The following is a 22,436-nucleotide window of genomic DNA, read 5'->3' as shown; positions in this document are numbered from 1 at the left end:
TCTCTTCTGGCCAAGGGGGTGACGCGGACGAGCACCACTCCATCACCAGAGTGGCCTGCTTTTTTCAGTTATGGGAGCGTGGTGGCCTGCACCGCTCCAGGCTGCCGCCGGCGAGCACCTCTCCACCGGAGCTCCCATCCTCTGCTTGACCGATTGAAGAGATGGGGAGGAAGAAGACAATGGATGGATGACAGGTGGGACCTAGGTCCAACTCAGCAAAATTTCCACATAGGCAATCCACGTCAGCCTTACAGGTGGGCCCAACCAGTCAGTTTGACTGTTTTCGCGAGGTTATCCTACTATCAGTGCTCCGCGTTACGCATTAGGCACATTTTCGGTGGTTTTTTATGATCTGCCTTCAATGTGGTACCAAGTGGTTACCCTAGCCCCAAGTGTGGTGGTTTTGGGTAAATAACTCCTTTTCGAACAAGCCAGACCACGAGCTCCGCAGTCCGCACATTGCCTAGAAAAAAAACGAGCTCCGCACCTAGCCACCAACAGCCAGCGGCGAACGTCCCCACTCCCCCCCACCCCCACACCCATCGCCGCCGGCGACGTCCCCTGCACCGGCGCCATGCTCCGCCTCCGAAGCTGCATCCTCACCCATCTCCCCTCTTCGCCCGCCACCCATCCCGTCCCCTATCTACACCGCCTCCTCTCCGCCGCCGCGCCCGCCGTCTCCCCAGGCCCCCGATTCGCCGTCGAGGACTACCTCGTCGACACCTGCGGCCTCACCCGAGCGCAGGCCCTCAAGGCCTCCACCAAGCTCTCCCACCTCAAATCCCCCACGAACCCCGACGCCGTGCTCGCCTTCCTCGCCGGCCTCGGCCTATCCAGCGCCGACGTCGCCGCACTCGTGGCCCGCGACCCGAAGTTTCTCTGCGCCGGCGTCGAGAGAACCCTGTCTCCCATCCTCGCCGGGCTCACCGGCCTCGGCCTATCGCGCTCTGAGATCGCGCGCGTCGCCTCGCTCGCACCCCGCAGCTTCCGCTCCAGATCTGTCGTTTCCGGGCTGGAGTACTACCTCCCCCTCTTTAGCTCCTCCGAGAGCCTTCTCCGGGGGCTCAAGAAATACAAGTACTTCCTCAGTTCTGATCCAGAGAGGGTGGTCAAGCCCAATATTGAGTTACTGCGGGAGTGCGGGCTAGGCACTTCCGATATTGCGAAGCTCTGCCTCGCTGTGCCATGGCTGCTCAGCGCCAAGCCGGAGCGCGTCCAGGTGATGCTGGCGTGCGTGGAACGTCTCGGTGTGCCCCGTCGATCGGGGATGTTCAGGCACGCGTTGAAGGCTGTTGAATCCCTTAGTGAGGAGAAGCTCGCTGCCAAAGTGGAGTACTTAAGGAACACGTTCAGGTGGTCGGATGCTGAGGTGGGCATTGCTCTTCGTAAGGCCCCACTGATGCTGACCAAATCCAATCAGACACTGCAGAGCAAGTCGGAGTTTCTTATCTCTGAGATGGGGTTGGAACCGGCGTACCTTGCTCATTGCCCGGTAATGCTCTGCCTTAGCCTGGAGGGCCGAGTCAAGCCACGGTGCTATGTTATAAAGTTTCTTAAGGCAAATGGATTGCTAGATCGCCACTGGACCTACGGGACAATTGTCAGGGTGTCCGAGATGGTATTTGTGGAGACGTTCATATGCCCTCACAAGGAAGCTGCACCGAACCTTGCTGAAGATTATGATGCCGCATGCAGAGGGGAAATGCCGACTAATTTCAGATTTACATGGACCAAGAACAGGCTATGAGAATTGGTAGCTGCATATGGCGCGAAAAAGTTTTCACTCTGCGTGGTAATCTGGTAAATTATGTTTCTTTGCTCTTTGCCTAACTGGATATCTGTTGATTCCTTAAGCCCCACGAGTTGATGCCATTTGATAGAGAAGAAAGCATTGCCTGCAATCTCTCAAGATAAGAAGTCCAGGAATTATTTATGGTTCCCTCTTCTGTTTAAGATGACGGAAATGGATGTCTGGGTGGAACCAATTTTCTGTTGAAACCAGGACCCTGAAAACCAGAAAGCAAAAGAACTATCCTGCATTGTTGTGATATGCTTTCACGCCGAATTTTGTTTAGCATCTTTCCTTTTTCAGTTCGTCGTCTTTTTTGCCAAAATTGTTCAGTGTATAGTATTTAAATTATGCTTCTAGAAGATATATTTCTACCAGGTCTATGTTTATTGCCTGCTTTCTGATTTCTTTCCTTGTATTCTTCAAATTCCTCAATCCTGTAGTTCACCATACTTTTGCTGGGAATGTTCAAATATTGAACTAACCTATTTGGCTCTAAAGTATGATTAACAACTGATTTTTTTATCATTTATATCTGCCCTTAATCTTCAGAATTAAATCAGTGGAGATGGCATTAATTAGTCTTATAATATCTATCTACTAGTCTTGAATTAATCTTATCATATCTACTGCAAAACTGTCAGTTCACAAAATGAATTTCATCAAGTTACGAATTTCAGACCAAATTGTTGCTTTCAGCTAAGCTGCAAGTCTTTGTACAAACTATCACCTTAGGCTTGTTGTCCATCCTAGCATAAGTGGCAAATTGATGTGTCTACTGATGGAATTCTTCGTTTTGATTGTGTTTAATGATGCAAGATGGGTATCTGGTCTACTGTTCAAAATCATGAGATGTCATTCTTTTGAAATCAATGAGTCAAAGTTCTCCCCTGTTAAAACGCATGAAAGATGTATTGGAGCTAAGACAGTACGAGATCAGGCCATTCAGCAAGTGAATTGAGAGTATCAGTGAGCTATTCTCTGTACTTTTCAAGTACAATAATCTGCTTCAGCTGGTTTTCAACTACAAATATTGGGCTACTTTGTTGGTGAGCCTATCCTGCAGTTTAGGTTTGTCAAGCATCAGCCGCCAATGGAAGCCACTCTGATTTTGAAGTAACATAATCTGCTTCAGGTGGTTTTCAACTATATTTGACCTTATGCAATGTAGGATAGGCTCACCAACAGGATAGGCTCATTTTGTTTGTGAGCCTACCATGCAATGTAGGTTTATTTGTCATTGGCGAAGTGTTTTTGTGCCTCTTGCTGCAGAAGGAACCTGTGAAACTTCCTAGCTGTATATTTATTTGCAGTTGACACAACTGACAACAGAAATATAGAAGCAATAAATGGATCTGCCCCAGTGAGCTATGCTGCTTTTTGAACAAGTATAGATGTGCAAATCAAGATAATTTTTACCTATCCATTTTGTTGTGTTAAAATAGTCATACTGTAGTTCTTAGTACTGTTTATGCCATTTAGTTTAGAGTTACGCACATTAGTTTTATTGATTAATAGCCTGATCAGTGAGCTCTTTTTAAATTCTAATTGTTTGCGGTTCTTATTAAATTCTGCATCCATGATATAGATGCCTATTGTTGTGAACTCTTTTGCAAGCTCTTTCAAAATTCTAATTGTTTGCGGTTCTTATTAGTCTGTCATGAAAATTTAATTGTTTCTTATGTTCAGCTGTGCCTGACCCAGCAAGTGGCGAATCGGAGCTCTATGGAATTCTTACTTACATCAAGTATGAAATGATCTGGATTTTGCAACCCTAAGCTCAGCAAGAGGTGCTGAAAGGATAATGTCTTTGATTGGCTTAAGACTGCTCATATCTGTAACATAGATATTTGGTGAGGTATGAAGCGTAGGATGAAATATATGAACTGCCAAAATCTAAACCCTGGACAATATATCTTGGCTTCCATTGGGTTTGATGTACATCGGTAAATGGCTATGTGTCTGCGTCAACTCTCCAAAGAATGCATCACTTGGTATTTCCAAAACTTCCGGTGCTGAAATTGCCTTTTGTATTTCCTTTGCATCCATAGATTAGATATCTACCTTAGATGTTCAGTGTTAAGTTCTGAAAAGCTTCACATCAGTATATCTTGGCTTCCATTGGGTTTGATGCCCATTCCGTAGTTGTTTAAGTAACCTTAGCAAGACAATGCCATTAAAAAAAATCATCTGATTCTTGGGAATAATTTCATCATATGATTCAAATATCTGATTATGCTTCTAAGCTAAATACTCAAAAGTATGGCCCTATGGATAGTGTTCATGTTTTCCACGTAACACAGCCCTACTTCTATCTTCATGCTATCCATAGTCATGTTGTGCATGGCCCTGTAAATAGTTTCTGTTACTACTATTTTGCTTCAAGTATCATAGCTGCCATATGCACATACTACTCAGACAGGCTCTATAAGTATATTTTTACTTACTGTTATCCTTTGTGTATTAACATGATCAATGCATAGTATATGTACCCTTCTATAAGTATTTTTCCTTCGGAGCTAATGATATCTCTGTGCTTTTGTATGTGTGTTTGCCAATGCCATGGTTGAATTATTATTTTTTGTGTGTAGACTGAAAACTGTAGGGGCTACTTACCTGACACTAAATATTTGCAACCCACCTAAATATTTAAGCAATTTTACGTGTCTTCCAATAAACCTGCACAGCATGATTGCACATCGCCTGGCAGATTTCTCCTCCATTGTCATGATGATCTAGCAGCATGTTTGGAGAGAAAGAAATGACAGGATCTTCGATCTGAAGGCAGTGAACTTAATGGCAATCTGTGATCGCATCTCAGAGGAGATATACACATACACCTGCATTTGGCTAAGGTACCCCCTTCCCCCTCTCTTCTTGGTAACAATGATACGTAAAACTGCGCTGTATGTCTGTGTAAAGTAGGACTATGCACTCTATAGTCTATACATATTGATACTTATGCATACTGTCAGCCATATAGGCTGTAGAGAAGGACGGTTCTGCCCACTCATGATATTTTTTAATAAAACGATTCCTTCAAAATCCATGGGTTATCTCACCGAGCTTCTCCTAATTTTGGCCTTATGTTAATCCCTAGATTGCAGTGCTATTCTCTGGACCATCTTTATTTGAATCCTTCATCTTTGTGTTGTTGTACCTTGTCAAGACTTGATTCCATCCCAATTCTTTCCACCTAGTTACAAGGTCCTGGTTCTTTGTGTTGCCCGAGGAGGGCCAAGGATTCTCTCATGTGAGCAGATGCTGAAAGGCAACTGACGAAATTGCCCTGAAAAATTTCCTATGGAATTAACCCCTATTTTGCAGTGGTATTTATATTGGACCTCGTTAGCTCACAAACATACGTCAGGAAAGATGGCAAAAGCGAACGTTTTGCCTGATAGATTTAGTGCTAGGGGGGCAGCAACTTTAGTTGAAGAGGAGGGGGGGGGGGGGGGTGCCTGACAGGTTTACTTTTGAAGCCATTTTTTTCCAGAAAAATTGTCATCGCTCGATCAGGATCTAAGGCATGTGGCTTGTGGGTGCTTTCGCTGGGAACTCCCCCAGTGGGCGTTTGCCCAATAGCATTATTTCAAATGTTGGCTAATAATGATCAGACTAAATACAAGTGGTGGTGGCCGAGGATTTAAGGTGAGGCAGCCCGTCTTTTTCCAGTAGTTGCATTGCTTCCAGCATGGAAGGTCGCTCTGCACCGTTGGGGAGGGAACACCAAAGGCCCATGACAAGTACACGCTGCATCTACTCCATATCAAAGTCGCCTCCCAACCTCTCATCAGCAGCGGCCTCCACCATCTTCATATGCTCCCCATGGAAGTTGCCTCCCAAACTCTCATCGAGCATGGGACCGCTTCTTTTATAGAGATCCCATACTTCCTTCTTGGAGTTGCGCACCCGCACGCGATCTCCAGTAGAATGAGCCCGAAGCTATAGACATCGGTGCTCCTGTTGAACTTGACATCACCTTATATTTTTAACTTGGGATCCATGTACGCATCGGTCCCTACGTGGTAGTCACCAGTGAGGAGTTGTTTTTGTTGCCAATCCTTGGTAGCCCGAAGTCGGCGAGCTTGGCATTGTGATCATCATCCAGGAGTGTATGTTGCCTGGCTTGATATCTCTATGTAGGATGTACGACACACTCGTGGTGGAGGTAGACAAGAGTCGATCCTATCCGCTTCACTATTTTGTACCTGGTTGGCCATCGCAGAACTGCCGTGTCCTTGTCATGTAGGTGATGTTCGAGATCACCCTAAGGCATCAGTTTGTAGACAAGGAAGAGCCTATGATCATCCAGCTGCTTCAGGCTGCATCACCAGCACATCAAGTGCCATCTGCTTCTGCCACACCAGCCTTGCAACCTGACCAGATTCTTGTGCTTGGTGTTGCTAATGGTGTTGACTTCTGTGAGGAAGTCCTTGGCTCCTCCTAGCCTGGACCCCTTCAAGAGCTCCTTGACAGCAACTTGCTACTATCCTCCATAATGATCGACCTTGAGGCCTGTTTCCCAGTACACCGCGGCAAAGCCGCCCCTCTCCGAGCTTCCTCTCCATGGAGAAGTTGTTTGTTGGGCGAGCCAAGTCCCGGTACCGGAATTGCTTAGGGCTAGCCCTCGAAACCATGAGGGAATTACGCCTTCGTCTCCACATAAACCATCATAGAATGAACGAATCCGAGCAGGAACACGGAAGCTCCTCCAGCAATCGCTGCTGTAGTTAGACCCGTAGCGGATAACACACACTTGGAATTTGAAATAACCTCCTAAATCTTTGTGCAAGGTTGTCAAAAGTTACTGCTCTACTCAAGATGAGCACATACATATCGATATTGGTAGTTGTTCTTTGGGAGCAAGCGTGAAGTTGAAGGACCATGACAATATCTCATGGAGCTCCACACCTATGCTAGTGGCTGCAGAGAACCCTACTGCCACATCTGGTGGGAGTAACGTTTTCAGGTGGGGCAACTGCGAGCTTGTTAGACAGATAGATAGAGTAGAGATAGAATTCAATTAAACAGTTTTGATCTCCTCTCGATCTCCCATGTATCTGGACGCATCCTAGCGATCGTCCTCAACTTGTATGCCATGGCTGGCTGATCGCCTCAGTCTATAAATACCCGCGGCCTGCTACGGCAGGAGATATGCTTCCCATAATATTTACATGGTACCAGAGCTGCTTCCTCATAAGATCATAAATCACATCTAGCCAAGCTCTTGAGAAAAATCATGACCGGCACCACCGCCTTCGCGTTCACCAGCACCATGAGTGCCCTGACCTCCCAACCTTCATCTGCCACCTTTGCTCTCTTCTCCAGCACCAACGCCGTGTCCCTCGGTCCACCACCGTAAGAGAAGTTCACGAGGACAAACTTCCTCTTATGGAAGGCCATCGTGCTGCCCCATATTAAGGGCGCACAGATGGACCACTTCCTCAACGCAACAAGCCGAGCGTCGTTACCATCACCGTCACCACCGACGGGAAGGAAGAGCAGGTCGTCAACTATGCGCGCGCGATCTGGTACGCTCAGCAGCAACATGTACAAGGCTATCTAATGGGTTCTCTGTCCCGTGAAGTGCTTGCATAGGTCGTCACGTTGCAGACTTAGGCCGAGGTGTGGAGCGCCATCCATGCCACGTTCGCTGCCCAGACGCTAGCCCAGTCCGTGAACACCAGGATCGCGCTTGTCAACCTTCAGAAGGGTAACTCTAGCATGACGGAGTACCTCACCCAAATCAAGGTGCTCTCTGATGAGATCACTCTCGCTGGTGCGCCCCTCTCCAACTAGGAGATCATCTCCTATGTCCGCTCATGTCTGGACCTTGAGTACAACTCTGTGGTCTCAGCCCTCGCCCGCGTCGAGCTTGTCACGCCCCTGGAGCTTTATAGAGCTTTGAGGCACAACTCAACCTTTCCCAAGGGACGCACGTACAACAGTCTTCTGCCAACGCCGCGGCTCGTGGCCGTGGCAGTGGCAGCCCAGGCCGTGGTCACCAAGGACATGGCTGTAATAGCGGCGTGCATGGGCGTGGCAACAACACACGCCCGGCTAGAATCAGGAACACATCATCCTCCTGCACCGGTAGACCACGTTGCCAACTATGCAAGAAGCCAAGCCATGAGGTAACTGAGTGTTGGCACCGTTTGATGAAAATTATTTTCCCGACGAACCCCATGTAGCCGCTTTTCTCTAGGAACAAGGAAACACGATGTGGTATGTTGACTCCGGGGTGACCGACCACATCACAGGTGAGCTTGAGAAGCTTGCCATCCGCGAGAAGTATTCTAGCAACAACCAAGTACACACCGCCGCAAGCGGTGGAGGTATGAACATTCATCACATTGGTCAAGCCTCAATTAATGCCCTATTTCTAAACGTGATCTTCCATTAAAAGATGTTCTCCACGTTCCACAAGCCAACAAAAATCTTGCTTCTATGTCTCGCTTATCAGTCGATAACAATGTATTCTTTGAAACTCATCCTAAATATTTTCTTTTAAAGGATCGGGCAACAAGGGAACTCGATCGCGGTAGATGCATCGAAGGACTTTACCCCATCACATGAGGAGCATTTAGTCGAAAGCGTTGTCTTCAAGCCTACTGCGTCGTCAAGCCCTCCTTGGTAAGATGGCATTAAAGAATTGGTGACTCTTGGCACACTGACAAGCATCACAAACAGACTCTTTATTTTCACTATCTGAAAATGGAAGATTGCCTTGATTGACTACTTGCTCAACTATGATTGATGATAGATGTCCTACTCTTTGATGCCATCTTGCCAAGGAGGGCTTGACGACGACGCTTTTGATGACTAAATGCTCCTGATGTGATGGGGGTAAGGTCCTTCGATGCATCTACTGCGATGGAGGAGTTTCCTGTTGCCTGATCCTTTATAAAAATAATATTTAGTATGAGTTTCAAAGAATACATTGTTATGGGTTGTTAAGCAAGACATAGAAGCAAGATTCTTATTGGCTTGTGGAACGTGGAGAACATCTTTTAATGGAACATCAATTGGGGAACTAATTGAGGCTTGACCAATGTCATGGATGTTCATACGTCCACCACTTGCGGCGGTGTGTACTTGGTTGTTGCCGAAATACTTCTCGCAGATGGCAAGCTTCTCAAGCCCAGAGTTAGCATACGACACCATGTTTCTTTCTCCTTGTTCCCGGAGAGCAGTAGCCACATGGCGTTCGCCAAGAAGATAATTTTCATAAAAACGGTGCCAACACTCAGTTACCTCATGGTCTGTCTTCATGCATAGTTGGCAGAGTGGTCTGCCAGTGGAGGATGATGATGCGTTCTGACTGCAGTTGTTGCCGCCAGGGCGTGAGCTGTTTTTGTTGCCGGTCACGTCTAGGCTATTTTAGCCATCGAAGTGCAGTCTACCAACCAGCATCCGGGTGACGTTAAAATTGATGGATGCCGTCATGGTCCCATCCAGGCTGAAGCTGGGTAGGCTTGTCGTGTTAACCGAGTGTCTGAAGGAGCTGAGGTCAATGCCGATGTTGTCCAAGGTTTCCTTGGGATCGAAGGTGTTGTTGTACGTGTCAAACTCCATGGCGACGAATTGGTACGGGTCGTAGGTGATGCTCTCTGTCTTGTTTGTGAGGCCGAAGGCATCACCGGCCGAGTCTGGCGTTAGCGCCGATGGCTAGCCGATGAGGAAGAAGGCCATGGCATCCCCTTTGGGGTATCCATGCATGAGCTTTTTTGAAACGGAGACATAAGATTTGCCTCATCTATTAATTAAGGAGAGAATAGAGTTAGTTTGTTTTACAACCGACTCTCATACAACACATGGTGATTACTCTCGCGCTATAAGTGCCTAGCTTCTTAGCACCCGGGGTGCTCCAAAGATTGGCTTCGGCTAAAATGGTGTTTAGCAAGATCACCGGCGGTGCACTCTTGTTACAGAAGACGCGGGAGTTTGTCTTCCAAATTGTCCAAGATACAAGCATGGTGAGAGAATTCATGGCCATCTAGCTGGGATGTTCAACTCGGTCCTATTAGCCCACCAAGACTTGATGGAATCCTCCAAGTGCCAAGTAGAAGTGTACATGTGGTCGAGACCAAGCTTCTCGATGACCAAGTTCCATAGCTAAATTGTAAAACGTCACTTGAAGAAGAGATGTGCTCTAGCTTCACGCTCCCTCTTGCAAAGAGGACAAAGGCCACAGTTTGGCCAGCCTTGCTTGGCCAATCTATGGGTGGTCCAAATTCGGCCTTGTATGGCTAACCAAGCGAAGAACTTGACTTTTAGCGGAGCCCAAACTTTCCAAACCATTTGTTCCATAGGGGAGAGGGTCATACCAAAGAATTACGCCTTGTAGGTGGAAGCCGCTGAGTAGAGCCCATCTGTCGAGTGTTTCCACACGATGTCGTCCTTGGTATGCTCATCAAGATGGAAGTCATGCACAAGCATCCAAATTGTGAAGAACTCCCTTATGTGGTCAACGGAAACAATTGTGGATGGTTCAATCTTTTAAATCCAAGCATTCTCCTTGAGGGCCTCACATAACTTCCAATCTTTTCTCGTTGATGCCTTGAAAATGAGAGGGTCAATCTCTTTTGGTTTTCGTCCAAGGTGCCATGGTGAGTCCCAGAACGGTGTTTTTGTGCCATTCTCCACTGTGATGGTAGTGGAGGCATAGAAGAAATCAAGGTCATCCTCATCATAAGGGTTTCCCATACCAACCCGCAAGTTCCCCGACTCCTTCCATTCTAACCATGACCAACGCAACCTCAAGGCCCTAGTGATTTGGTCGGTGTTTGAGCACCTTAAAGCCTCCATATTCGAGTGGCGATGTGCAGAAAAGCACGATGATCCAATTCCGAACCTTGGTCGGGAAGCCTTTCCTTTGTAGAAGATCAAGGATGTACTCTCACTTAACCGAATAAGAGGCCTTGCGAATGTCAAGCTTGAAGAGTAGGGTGGGGGTCCTGCACTTGTGCAACCGGTGGGCAAAGTTCGGACGTACATAAAGTTATCGTGAATCCTTCCCCTCTTGATGAATGCACTTTGCGCGTTGGAGACCAGGGCATCCATGCGGGGGCCAATGCTGATGGATAGCACCTTCGCAATAATATCGATAGCATGGATGAGACTAATAGTTTTGTCGTTGGAGATGCCCTCCGCACCCTCTTTGGGCAAAAGCACCACATTTGCGGAGTTGAGCCAATGGAAATTTGCCGAATGTAGGGACTCAAAGATGTGCATGACCCTCGTAATGCATCTTTGATGGTGTCCCAGCATTTCTTGAAGAAGATGCCCGTGAAGTCATCCGGTCTGGGTATGCCTGTGAAGCCATCCATGCATGAGCTCACCACCTCATGGGTGGTGTTGTCATACAACGGCAACGGGGGCCCGTACGACATTAAGTCGCGGTCGCCGGTAGTCACTGCTGCAAGGAGTTGCCTGCAAGGTTGACCAAGCTGCCGTTCACGGCCGCGTCACGCGAGAAATTGAGGTATTTTGTGTCGCATGAGGATGAGTTGGCGAAGTTGAAGCTAAAGGAGATGGGTGGCGGCGTTGCGGCGGCGACATGTCAAGGAGCATCGAGCAGCGAGGAGGAGGAAGCAGCCGGCGTAGAGGATGATGATGAGAAGAAGCTGCTACTGGGGCGCTCCATTGCTTGCAGGAAACATGGCTCTGTCTGTCTAGCTAGCGCTGGGGTGTTGTGATATATATATATATAGGTAAAACTGTGTCTACCATAGCTTGCCACATAACTTGTTTAGGCTCACTAAACTTTTAACGGTTTAAAAGTTATCAAAAAATATGAAATAAATATGGGAGCATCTCTCTAATGTAATAAGATGATCCAACAGAGGGATTGTGGAAATATGCATTTATGTGTCCTCTGCAAAAATAACAAGCATTTCAGCTCACTGTGACATAAATATATACTAAACTATTTGTTTTTTTGTCCAGGACACATACAGTCGTATTTTTATAATCCCTCCATTGGATCTTGTTATATTATAGATGTGATGTTTCAGTGTTTTTTTTCAGGATTTTTGAGAATATTTGCACCGTTGAAACCCTTAACTAGTTCTGTGGCAAGCTATTGTAGAAAATTCTGCTCCGGTTAGCTAGACAGACTGAAATATAATACACGACTAAATTACCTTTAGATTAATCACGTGGGTACATGTATCTCATCCGAGTCATGTCTGAATTTAAGTAGGTGGCAAGAATCTTCCTGCCTGTTAGTGAAGGCATTCATGCACTACTGCCATCCTTGTGCTAGCTTTCCAAGTTGTTCTATTCTGAGCCTCCACTTAATTGTACCAGTTCCAGTTGCTAACTTTGCTATATGATAGTCTGAAAGATGGAAACCAGGGTGCAAGTCTGTGGGCAGTGGGCCGGGCACACGAGCACCAGCTGCTATTTCTTGTGGACTGCTTTAGTAGCCGCATGTTCCTGATATGAACTTTATGTAATATCAGGTAATTAACAGGACCTTGGCCTTCAATTATTTTATGCAAATTTGGTTGCCCTCCAATCTTGACTGAAGTTTCCTCGGGGTGGTTGTGATGCCATTGACGTTGACGGGCGGGTTTGCGTAGTTCCCACCTTTAGGGCTCCGTTGGTTCACAAGATAGGAAAAATGTGCAAAATGTAGGAATATGATAGAATGTATGTGTAGAACAGAGGATTGAACAGTATAAGAACTCTATATTTGGCCTGTGTTGAGGAGCCTGTCATGCAGCAGTGTAGGTTTCGTAGGCATTGGAAGAGTACTTTTCCTGCCTGTTGTCGCCCAAGGAATCTCTGAAAGTTCCTATCTGTATATTTGTTTCCACCTGACACGGCTGAGAACAGAAAAACGGAAGCAAAAAAAACTGCCCCGGTTAGCTATGATGTTTTTTAACAAGTATACATGTAGAAATCAAAATAATTTAGCTATCTTTTTCTTTTGTTAAAATAGCTATACAGTAGTTTTTGGTGCTATTTCTGTCATAGCACTTGCCTGAAATCTTTGGTGTATTTGCAAGCACCAGCAGTGACTATAACATGGACGAAACTTAGGCACCATTCATCGTTCCTTTTGTAAAAAAAATGCATCTAGAAATATGTTGTAAAAAAAACCGATTTGGAACTTTTTTTTTTGCTATGCATGATTCAGAGCTTGTCAGCTTAGAGCTTGATAATGTGATATCATCAAATCATCCAACGGATAATGGAAACTATTTCGGTGGCGGTAATGGCCTCCAGTAGTTTTCTATGGAACCGTACCATTCTGTAAACTGAGAATGCTTATAAGCTAGATATTCAAATTACAGTCCTATGAGTAGTTTTTGTTGGCTGGGAACAGTTTTCATGTTTTCCACGCAACAGACTCCTAGTTTTATCTTCATGCTATATGTAAGCTACACCTTGGTCGAATTGGTTTCAACAGTGGAAATATTAGCATTTTTTTATGGTAGGAGATTGGTTTCAAAGGATGGCAATTGACTCTTTTCCACGAACACTAACAACGGGAAGATCTTCCTATGTATCTTAGCAGCGACTGTTAATCCCTATACTTTGCTTTTGCTGAAGGTACTAGACTGGATGTTGATAACATTTGCTTTTGAAACATTCATACGGTGAGCCACAGAGGGTAGGTCTGCTCACTATGACATAGTCATAAACAAAATCCCATCAAAACCCATGGACTAACTCACCGAGCTTCTAGTTATAGCTTTGTGGTAATCCCCAAGAGTGCACTGCTATTCTCTGGATCATCTTTGCTTGAACCCTTCACTTTTGTGTCTGTTGTACCTTGTCAATACTTGATTCCATCCTGGTTCGCTTCCACTCACAGGGTGAAACTTCAGGTGACAAGGCTGGCGAATCATCACTCTGTTCAAATATCGGCATGATGAGGACGACGGGAACATCCTCTGCTGCAAAAGTTTGACGAATCAATCCCGTGCCCCACGTTTCAGTCACTGTCTCCATGAGCATGGCTACTTGCCAACTTCAGTAGGGGGATTGGCACTGGCATGACTACTTGACTGTCGGGTAACACCCTCCAGGCACCCATGGACCAGACCAGGTACGAATCTGAGTTCTGTCTCCTTCAGAAGTTGCACACCTTTCAGAAAACCCCGCTACACTCCACGGCGCTCAACATGAAGGATATTTGAGACTTATGTTTATGTATAGGTTTTTTTTTATACTTCCATGTTGGGATTGGTTCGGCATCGCCCCCAACAGTGCACACCCACTCTTTATGACTAAAAACAATTCTGGGTGCTTGTAGTGCAACAAAAGTACGCTCTACTTACGAAATAGCACCATTTATTTTTCTAAGAAACATGTTGATTTTGCAAGTACGAGATCTTCCACTTATTTGGTTTCATTTTACATTCTATCAGTATATGTGCTGCATATACAGCACTAATTCGCTTTCTCCCGCACCCGTAGGCTGCAGTTAATATGCAATTGCAAATGCCCTGATTTCTTGCTGGGAGTATTTGCCAGATACATAATGTAACAAATACTCCAATCTTCTAAACGCCGCCATTCCAGCCAAGGAATGACCATCCTTTAAACAGAAGAGAAGAGAAGAAAGGAATGACCATCCTTTAAACAGACTGTAAAACAATGTAATGTTGTAGAAATTCGACCCCCCCAAACTAACCCATTGGAGATTACTCCATTTCTTTACTGGTGAAGAATTTTAAAGTGTGCTCTAAATTGTAAATGACCCGACTGGGTAAAACACTAACTTCAAAATATGCAGCATATTCTACCCTTTTTTTTTGGTTGAGAAAACGCAAAAGCCTTGTGTTTCATTCCATTGAGAAGGTAGAAGAGACACAGTACACACACCCAAACGGGCAGGAAAGAAAACGATTACAGAGCTCAACAAGTTATTATGTAACTATGTTTGTGCCAACATTACAAATTATTACGAGACATGGTATACTGGCAGAAAGCTTCAACCTCTCAGTCGTAGAACTGAACAATTTGGCTAGCAACAGAAATAACCTGAAAAAGGAAAACAATCTATTAGGATGGCAAACTTCACCCACAATGATGTTTGAGAATCAATTAGTCTAACCTAGCATCGCATGAAAAACATTGAAAAGAGATCAGTGAGCAGGGGCACAATTCAAAACCTCGTTTATGTCATTGTTTGATACGATATAACTGAAAAGATGGCGACACAATGTTGAACAAAATAAAAGGCGCATTGGATCTTGTTTTCCGCTACATGAAAATGCCAGCTCCAAATTATGAGGCACCGGCCGTGGTTATCACGAGTATCCATCAAAAGAAGAAATAGCCGATTAAATGAAGAACATGCCAGTAGCCAGCAGCATTCCACTAGATAATAGCTTCAGCGTGCAATTATGTCAAGATCCACCACTAAATTATGCCCCTCTTAATTTGTCATTGCTGCCAATAAGTGGAACATGACAATGTGATGGTTCTTCTCGAGGACACCAGACACAATAAAAAAATGTAGCAGACATGAGACGACTTTAGTGTTCTGATCTCTATGCTTCTGGCAGATCTCAAGGCATAGCAGACAGCATCTGGGAGATGTAATGGCATGGTTCTTCATGTCTACCAGTCAGATGCTACAGTACAGCTGTAAGCATACCTTCTGTATAAATAGGCGTCAGCAGAACGGTAGAAACATCAAGCTAGAAGCTCTTCTTTTCTGCTCCTCCTCTCCTCAACCACAATATAGAGAAAAGCTTCAAGATCAGACATGGCTTTCCACCTAAGATCGATAAGTTTGCCTTCTAGGCCTCATGCCACCGAGACCGAGATTGAAGAAGAGATGTTGAGCCTAGAGGCAAGCATCTCTTCCTCCACGACCATCGGCACGATGTGCGAGGGTCTGAGGAGGCTTGGAGACATCTACAATGGTGTTGAAGAGATCATCTGCCTACCAAGCAGCCAAGTCTGCCCCTACCATCAGAGGATGGTGTTGGATGGAGAAATGGAAGGTTCTCTCGAACTGCTAGATCTCTGTGGTGCCATGCAAGAGATCTTCGCCGAGATGAAGGCCATCATCCAAGAGCTGCAAGTGGCTCTAAGGAAAGGGGATGATGCGGCTGCTCAAGCCAGGATCCAATCTTACACCCGCTTGACGAAGAAGGCCAAGAATCATTTCAACAAGACCGCGAAGAAGACTTCTGTAGATTGCAGGATGGTCATGCTCTTGGCCAAGGCCAGGGAGATCTCTGTCTCTCTGCTGGAGTCCACATTCCGTCTCTTGTCAAAGCAAATTGAAATGCCTAAACAGTCTCTTGTTTCCAAGGCATTTCACAAAAAGAAGTCAGTTGTTTGCAAGGAGCAACTGTTGGGGTTAGAGTGCAGTATTGGAGATCTTGAGATCGGAGCAGGACATCTTTTCAGGAAATTAGTCCAGAGCAGAGTTTCTCTACTCAACATCCTTAGCTCATAGATACTCCCAAGTCACTCTTGACACCCTTCGATTGGCATCCGCCTTTTAAGGAATAGCTGATCATCATAGAATTCCCCCCTATGTACAGTCCTTAGCTCATAGATACAGTAGAAATGTACATGATACTAGCAAGAGAAACAAAAGTTTTGATCCATTTGAACATTTCATGCTTGAAGATGTGCTTGTGATCCCAGTATACTTAATATTGATAACCTTGGTAAGTGGATCTTGTCCCTTATGCATGAAGCATGCCAGATCAACGTCACAAGGTCCCAACTTGTAGTTTGCAGAATCAATCAGTTTTATTATCCAGATTCTGCAGCAGCACCTCCAGCACCAGCACATGGCTGTGCAGTCTGGCACTGCAATTAAATATATTTCTGGTTTCATAAAACAAAGTCCAAATTAGTGCTCAAATTTTAACATCGTCGACATCTATATCATCTAAGCATTTAAGGTGAAATAATAACAAGACATTTACTGTACAGAATTAACAATAATCTGAGCAAGACCTAATCCAAACTTGCCAGTGTGAAAAGTCTTTGTTCTTCTCCGTATAATAATTCTCGAAACGCAAAGAACAACCAATGCTTTATATGCTTACTTCAAACTTCACCAAAAGTAGAGATGGTAGTGTTTGAGAATCAGTTAGTTTGACCAAGAGGTAATAAGGTTGTACGAAAACATCGGAAAAAATAGGGTGGACACAGGCACATAACAAAAGCTCGTTTCTCGTTAGATATGAAAGGGTGGGTGGCTGAAAGCCTCAAGCTGAAAAAAACAGGGGTAACACGCTGAACCACTAACATGGATCTTGTTTCCATTGGCCTAAACATGCCAGCTCCGATCAGCGAAGCTTTAACTTGTGATTCGCAAGGGTGCCCCCCCCCCCCCCCCCCCCCCCCAAAAGAAAACACCTGATTAAATACAGGCATTCCACAGCAAAATGCTAGGTTAGCAATCCATTAAATAATGGCTTTGGTAAGCAATTATGCCAAGATCCACCATCAGACTAAATTGGACTGCTGGTTCTTGTTGCCAATTGCTGGAACATAATGATGCGATGGCCCATCTCAAGGACAGTAGACACATAAAACAATGTACTAAACATGAGACGACTTTAGGATTCCAATCTCTATGTTTGTGCTTAAAAAATCTCAAGGCATAGCAGACAACATGTGGGAGATGTAATTGCATGATTCTTCGTGTCTACCAATCAAATGCTACTGCTTCTACATTTCTGTATAAATAGGCCTCAGCAGAGCAGTAGACGCATCAAACAAATAAGTGTTCCTTTCTTCAACTCTTCATCAACCACAATATATACTGAGAAAAGCTTCAAGCTCAGATATGGCTTTCCACCAAAGATCGATAAGTTTGCCTTCTAGGCCTCACGTCAGTGAGACCCAAGTCGAGCAAGAGCTTCACAGCCTAGAAGCAAGCATCTCTTCCTCCAATTCCATCAGCATGATGTGCGATGGTCTCAGGAGTCTTGCAAACATCTATGATGGTCTTGAAGAGATTATTTGCCTACCAAGCCACCATGTTTTCTCCTCCCAGCAGAGGAACATGTTGGATGGAGAAATGGAAGGTTCTCTTGAGCTGCTAGATCTCTGCAGCGTCATGCAAGAGATCTTCGCCGAGATGAAGGCCATCATCCAAGAGCTGCAAGTGGCTCTAAGGAAAGGGGATGATGCAGCTACTCAAGCCAAGATCCAGTCTTACACCCGCTTGGCGAAGAAGGCCAAGAATCATTTCAAGAAGACCGCGAAGAAGACTTCTGTAGATTGCAGGATGGTCATGCTCTTGGCCAAGGCCAGGGAGATCTCTGTCTCTCTGCTGGAGTCCACACTCCGTCTCTTGTCGAAGCAAATTGAAATGCCTAAACAGTCTCTTGTTTCCAAGGCATTTCACAAAAAGAAGTCAGTTTCCTGCAAGGAAGAGCAATTGTCGGAGTTAGAGTGCAGTATCGTAGATCTTGAGATCGGAGCAGGACATCTGTTCAGGAAGTTAGTCCAGAGCAGAGTTTCTCTACTCAACGTCCTTAGCTCATAGATACTCCCAAGTCACTCTTGACGACCTCCAATTGGCATCCGCCTTTTAAGGAATAGCTGATCTTCATGCAATTTTCCCATATGTATACACTATACTGTATAAATGTACATGATACTATAGAAACAGAAAGAGAAACCAAAGTTTTGATCCATCATCCTTGAAGATGTGCTTGTGATCCCAGTATAGCTTATTTTTATGCCCATGGTTATTGGATCTTGTTCCTTATGTATGGAACATGCCAAACCAAAGTCACATGGTTCCAACCTGCATTTAACAGAATCACTCCAACCTGTATTTAACAGAATCATTCAGTTTTATTATCCAGATTCTCCACCACTACCACATGGTTGTGCAGTCTGGCACTACAATTGAATATATTTCTTGTTTCATACAACAGAGTCCGAATTAGTGCACTCAAATTTTAACATCTATGACATCTATATCATTCAAGCATTGAAGGCGACAAAATAACAAAAACATTTACTTTAATACCACAACTTTTTGCATGCTCTACGTATTAACAATAATCCGAGCAAGACCTGATCTAAACTTGCCAGTGCACAAACCCTTTGTTTATTTCAATAAAATGATTGCCAGTGCACAAACCTTTTGTTTGTTTCAATAAAATGATTCTCAATACACAAACAACAATCGATGCTTTACATGCTTATTTCAAACTTTACCAAAAGAAAGAAGATGCTGATTCCGGAGTATCAGTAGTATGACTAAAGAGGTAATAAGATTGTACAAAAAAATTGCAAAAAATAGGGTGGCCACGGGCACACATCAAAAATCTTATTTCAGTAATGGTTAGATATGAAATGGTCATGCTACTCACACGGTTGGTGGCTGGAAGCCTCAATCTGAAAAAATGGGGATAATATGCTGAACCCCTAACATGGATCCACTACCGGAATCAGGGGCTACCATGGCCTAAACATGCCAGCTCCGACCTCGAGGCTTTGACCTGTGATTTGCAAAGGTGCCCACCAAGGAAAACACGTTATTAAATACAGGTATGTCACAGCTAAATGCTAGGTTAGCAACCCATTAAATAATGGCCTGAGCATGCAAGAAAGATCCACCATCAGACGAAACTGCGGTGCTGGTTCTTGCTGCCAATTGTTTGGATAGTAGCACAAAACAATGTACTAAACACGAGACGACTTTAGTGTTGCGATCTCTATGCGTCTGGCAAATCTCAAGGCATAGCAGACAGCATCTGGGAGATGTAATGGCGTGCTTCTTCATGTCTACCAATCAAATGCTACTTCATGTACATTTATGTATAAATAGGCCTGAGCAGAGCAGTAGACACATCAAACCAAGAAGTGTTCTTTTCTGCTCCTCCTCTCTTCAACCACAATACAGAGAAAAGCTTCAAGCTCAGATATGGCTTTCCACCAAAGATCGATAAGTTTGCCTTCTAGGCCTCAAGTCAATGAGACCCAAGTCGAGCAAGAGCTCCACAACCTAGAAGCAAGCATCTCTTCCTCCAATTCCATCAGCACTATGTGCGATGGTCTCAAGAGTCTTGCAAACATCTACGATGGTCTTGAAGAGATTATTTGCCTACCAAGCCACCAAGTTTTCTCCTCCCAGCAGAGGAACATGTTGGATGGAGAAATGGAAGGTTCTCTCGAGCTACTAGATCTCTGCAGCGCCATGCAAGAGATCTTCGCCGAGATGGTGGTCATCATCCAAGAGCTGCAAGTGGCTCTAAGACAAGGAGATGATGCAGCTGCTCAAGCCAAGATCCAGTCTTTTACTCGCTTGGCGAAGAAGGCCAGGAAACATTTCAAGAAGACTGCCAAGAAGGCTGCATCCAACAAGATGGTCATGCTATTGACCAACGCAAGAGAGATCTGCATCTCTCTGCTGGAGTCCACACTCCATCTCTTGTCGAAGCAAATTGAAATGCCGAAGCAGTCTCTTGTCTGCAAGGCATTTTACAAGAAGAAGGCCGTTGTTTGCGAGGAGCAATTGCAGGAGTTAGAGTGCAGCATTGGAGATCTTCAGAATGGAGCAGGAACTCTGTTCAGGAAATTAGTCCAGAACAGAGTTTCTCTATTAAACATTCTTAGCTCATAAATACTCCACATCACTCTATGCCCTGTGATTGGCATCCGCCTTTTTGAGGATGAGCCAATCTTGATATAGTATTCCATGTGTATAGTATACAGTGCAAATGTACAGAAATTATAGAAACAAAGACCAAAGCTTTGATCCATCTCAGATTTTACGATACTGATAATAATCTCCTGGGGCTTTGTGGTGAATATATGCATGACAAAGAAATCTGTATGATGTATATCCATCATGTATTTGTTAGGGTCTGTTAATTAGGTTTGTGTTACAGGTTACATGTTCGTGGTAAATGAAAACAACAATGATGTTAGACCTAGCATAAAACTATTTGGTTATGGGCTGCATTACACCTACCATATGATTCATGATTAACCTTATTTTTTGGATCTCACCTATATGCATGGGACACGCCAGCTCGAAGCCACATGGTTGATGGTTGTACTTGCACATAAATCAACTAGTCAGATTCACTTCATAGTTGCAAATGCTGCCTTCATATGCCCAATTAATATTTAGGCATATATCTACACATTTATTCTGATGATAAAGCTTGCATTTCTGATAAAATAATAAAACTAGTTATGATGGGTAGGTCAAGTGGAAAAATTGAATCTAAATGTTCTTAATAACGAACGATAATCCACATTCGCAAATGCAAAAAAAATAGTATGATGGTATATTCAGCATAAATTTATTTGGTGTTTAATGGGAGATAAATATTGGATTGATCGTTATAGGTTTCTGAGATGGCATGTCTTAATGTTAACACATTAACACCAAAAAATATCTCCTGTAATATGAAATATTTTGCCTGATCAAAGCTTTTGTCCATTGAGTCCTTGCACCAGCAAGAGAGCAGGGATAGGATGAAGTCAATGACTCTTTACACCAGCAAGCACCAACCACCCTGGAGGTGCAGATGAGTTTACCACTAACGATTAAGACGCGGCTGTAGCATGCCAGCGGCAAAGCATGAAGAAGACTAGTCATCATGTAACACTGATGCACATGCATGATCAAGCTATCTGAACCCAACACGAAAACTGTTCCTCGTGTGTGAGTTTGTCTCCAATGATTAAGACACTTTCGACAGCCCCATATACTCATTCATTGATGTATGAAACGATAAGATAACAGTAGAGCAGCATAAGCTTGCCTTGAAGATGGGTGACAAACTCTCGGGACTTCGACTGACAGGATTCTGGTTGTCTGTAGGTAGCAAAGATGTGCAAGTGCTTCTACTTCTGAGCTATATATGAGGGTAGCAAAATGTGCGTACTGGGGTAGACACCATCCAAGAGCTGCACTTGGTTCTGAAAAGAGGAGACACTGAAGCTTTCAGGTCAATATTCAGTCATACACGGTACACCCAATCAACAAAGAAAGCACATAAACATTTCAGGTAGATCGGGAAGACGGTTACACCTGTTACTGAGGACCGAAGGGTGATCAGGCTACTTGCAACAGCAAAGAAAATTACAGTCTTGTTGCTTCAAATCTACACTCTGGCTCTTGTCAAAGTAACTTGTCGTCCCAAACATTGGCGGGTGTTCACTTTTCTCAACGCATTCCGTAGCTGAAGAGTAGCAATTGCGGGCACTTGTGTCGGACATTGTTGATCCGGGGAGCGGAGTTGACGTTCTGTTCAAGAAATTGATCCAGAACAGAGTTTTTCTGCTGAATACTCATAGCTTATAGATAAAGGTACATACTCAGATCCAATACCCTGTGGTTGGCATCCGGCGTTTGCAGGATCTATGTATAAAATGGAAAAATTACTCAACTCTGATGCTGTTCAGTTCGTTGGTTTACATACATAGTTCAGACACACTAGCCCGCTAACCCGAAGGCATGAGGTTGTTATGCTTTTTTTTAACTATGAGGTTGTTATGCAATTCACATGAAATGTGCCTCAAACACAAGCTCCTTGTAATAATATACTGGGGTATTGCTCCCTATAATTAATAGAATACCAGTTGCAGAAGCAACTAAAATTTGCATATCAAGCAGATGCCACCAGATAAACATGTCCCTAGAACATCCAAAGCTAAGCCAGCTGTTCCTTTCATC

At 44.5% G+C, this 22,436-nt stretch overlaps 4 protein-coding genes and 1 pseudogene across 16 annotated transcripts; 4 read left to right on the top strand and 1 right to left on the bottom strand.

Annotated features, from left to right (window-relative positions):
- The first annotated feature begins 444 nt into the window (after positions 1-444).
- LOC109731911 (uncharacterized) lies at positions 445-22,366 on the top strand. Of its 13 annotated transcripts, none has more exons than XM_073500949.1 (7): positions 445-1,800; positions 2,609-2,924; positions 3,479-3,783; positions 4,477-4,644; positions 12,133-12,258; positions 13,633-13,853; positions 21,582-22,366. In XM_073500949.1, exon 1 carries the CDS (start codon positions 575-577, stop codon positions 1,745-1,747), a length of 1,173 nt encoding a protein of 390 aa, XP_073357050.1. In that variant the 5' UTR covers positions 445-574; the 3' UTR covers positions 1,748-1,800; positions 2,609-2,924; positions 3,479-3,783; positions 4,477-4,644; positions 12,133-12,258; positions 13,633-13,853; positions 21,582-22,366. The 13 variants fall into 13 exon arrangements, with proteins under 13 accessions (XP_073357050.1, XP_020146684.3, XP_073357056.1 ...); XM_020291095.4 differs by having other exon boundaries at positions 13,620-13,853; XM_073500955.1 differs by lacking the exon at positions 12,133-12,258 and adding an exon at positions 21,215-21,422 and having other exon boundaries at positions 13,620-13,853; positions 21,582-22,196.
- LOC109732050 (probable kinase CHARK) lies at positions 5,295-7,195 on the bottom strand (annotated as a pseudogene).
- LOC141020528 (uncharacterized) lies at positions 15,522-16,441 on the top strand. The gene has a single exon (XM_073500960.1). The coding sequence runs from the start codon at positions 15,522-15,524 to the stop codon at positions 16,221-16,223; it is 702 nt and encodes a 233-aa protein (XP_073357061.1). The 3' UTR covers positions 16,224-16,441.
- LOC109732013 (uncharacterized) lies at positions 17,574-18,278 on the top strand. The gene has a single exon (XM_020291204.4). It carries the CDS (start codon positions 17,574-17,576, stop codon positions 18,276-18,278), a length of 705 nt encoding a protein of 234 aa, XP_020146793.1.
- LOC109732021 (uncharacterized) lies at positions 19,448-20,526 on the top strand. The gene has a single exon (XM_040391824.3). The coding sequence runs from the start codon at positions 19,671-19,673 to the stop codon at positions 20,367-20,369; it is 699 nt and encodes a 232-aa protein (XP_040247758.1). The 5' UTR covers positions 19,448-19,670; the 3' UTR covers positions 20,370-20,526.
- Positions 22,367-22,436: the final 70 nt, after the last annotated feature.

This window comes from Aegilops tauschii, chromosome 6 (genome assembly GCF_002575655.3).
Source record: "Aegilops tauschii subsp. strangulata cultivar AL8/78 chromosome 6, Aet v6.0, whole genome shotgun sequence".
NCBI classification, from domain to species: Eukaryota; Viridiplantae; Streptophyta; class Magnoliopsida; order Poales; family Poaceae; genus Aegilops; species Aegilops tauschii.
The sequence above is the reverse complement of the archived record's forward strand: the minus strand, read 5'-3'. Positions and strand labels throughout refer to the sequence as shown.